The sequence below is a fragment of the Eimeria tenella genome, genomic scaffold (assembly GCF_000499545.2).
Source record: "Eimeria tenella Houghton genomic scaffold, Eth_scaff3294, whole genome shotgun sequence".
Lineage (NCBI taxonomy): Eukaryota > Apicomplexa > Conoidasida > Eucoccidiorida > Eimeriidae > Eimeria > Eimeria tenella.
Genome location: NW_013544346.1, coordinates 1 through 1531, shown reverse-complemented (window position 1 = coordinate 1531; position 1531 = coordinate 1). Strand labels below are relative to the sequence as shown.

The window sequence follows — 1531 nt, the reverse complement described above, 5'->3', positions numbered from 1 at the left end:
AGCAGCAGCAGCGAGAGCGACAGCAGCAGCAGCTGCAGCAGCAGCAGCTGCTGCTGCTGCTTCTGCCCACAGAGGGCCCCGTGCCCCCCACCACTCTATTATAGTTATAAGCAGCAGCAGCAGCAGCAGCAAAAAGCTAAAGGGGGCCCCCCGGGCGCAGCAAAACCTCGGGGGCCCCCATTCGAGACTGCGTGTGTCTCCATAGACAGAAACAGCTGCTGCTGCTGCCGCCGCTGCTGCTGCTGCTGCTGCTGCTGCAGAGGGCATGCGGCTGCGTCAAAAATAGGTGCCTGCGGATCGATTCTGAGGGAATTAATCGAACTAAAAGCTGCAATTCGATTAAATTTAATTAAATTCAATTAAATTAATTTAATTAAATTTCAAGAATTAATTAATTCAATTGAACTTAAAACCCCCCTGAGGAGCCTCAGCACCGAAAGCTGTGGGGCCCTCAGCAGCAACTGGCTCATCTTCTTCATAGGGAAAATAAGTCGAAATTATGGCGAAGACCTAAAAACAAATAAATGAATAAATTAAATAAATAAATAAATAAATAAATAAATAATAAATGATTTAATTAATTAATTAGTTTTAATTAAGTTCGCTTTAATAAGTGCTCAGTTGTGCTCGGGGGGAAAAAAGAAAGAACAATGGTTTGAGACCAAATAAATAAATAAGCAGTAAATAAATAATAAATAAATAATAAATAATAAACAAATAAAAAATAAATAAATAATAAACATTTGATGTTAACACGGAAATATCGAAGACCAGCTGAAAAGATAGAAGTGGGGAAATAAAGAAGCAGCAAAAGGCCAAAAACAGCAGCAGCAGCACAAGCAGCAGCAGCAGAAACAGCAGCAGCACCACTACCAGCAGCAGCAGAAGCATCAGTACTAGAATCGCCAGCAGCAGCACTTGAAGCAGCAGCAGCAGCACTAGAAGCACCCACAGCAGCAGCAGCAAAGCGGACTTTTAACAGCAGCAGCATTAGCAGCAGCAGCAAAAAGGATTCCTCAGCAGCAGCAACAAAAAGGATTCATCATCAGCAGCAGCAGCAAAAAGCACTCCTCAGCAGCAGCAGCAAAAAGGGAAAAGACTCGAGGGCATTAAAAACCCCAAAACCAACTGGGAGGCCCCCAAGCGCACGCAGAGGCAGCGCCAAACCCTAAACCCTAAACCCTAAACCCTACGCCCACACCCTGCCCGAAACGCTAAACCCTAAACCCCACCTTTTTGAAGACGCTGTCGTTGCTGCTTTCTTGGAGCCTCTCGAGGGCAGCAGCTCCGTCGGCCTGTTCAATTAAATCCACAAAAGGGTTTGAGTCCAAACCCTCTCTTTCTTTTATTTTATTTCCAGTTTTTAAAATTGCATGCAAAGCCTCCAAAGACACCATCACGATCTTGCTGTCCATACACCCCAGCAGCTGGCACAGCGCGGGCACGCAACCCATCCGCACCAGCGCCTCCACCTGCGCGCAAACCCTAAACCCTAAACCCTAAACCCTAAACCCTAAACCCTAAACCCTAA

General features: G+C 45.8%; 1 protein-coding gene across 1 annotated transcript; it reads right to left on the bottom strand.

Moving 5' to 3' along the window:
- Positions 1-396: 396 nt before the first annotated feature.
- Positions 397-1397, bottom strand: ETH_00043795 (Importin subunit alpha, related; the record flags this gene model as incomplete). The annotated part of the gene is made up of 2 exons (XM_013379480.1): positions 397-510; positions 1233-1397. The coding sequence occupies 2 exons, from the start codon at positions 1395-1397 to the stop codon at positions 397-399; spliced, it is 279 nt and encodes a 92-aa protein (XP_013234934.1).
- Positions 1398-1531: the final 134 nt, after the last annotated feature.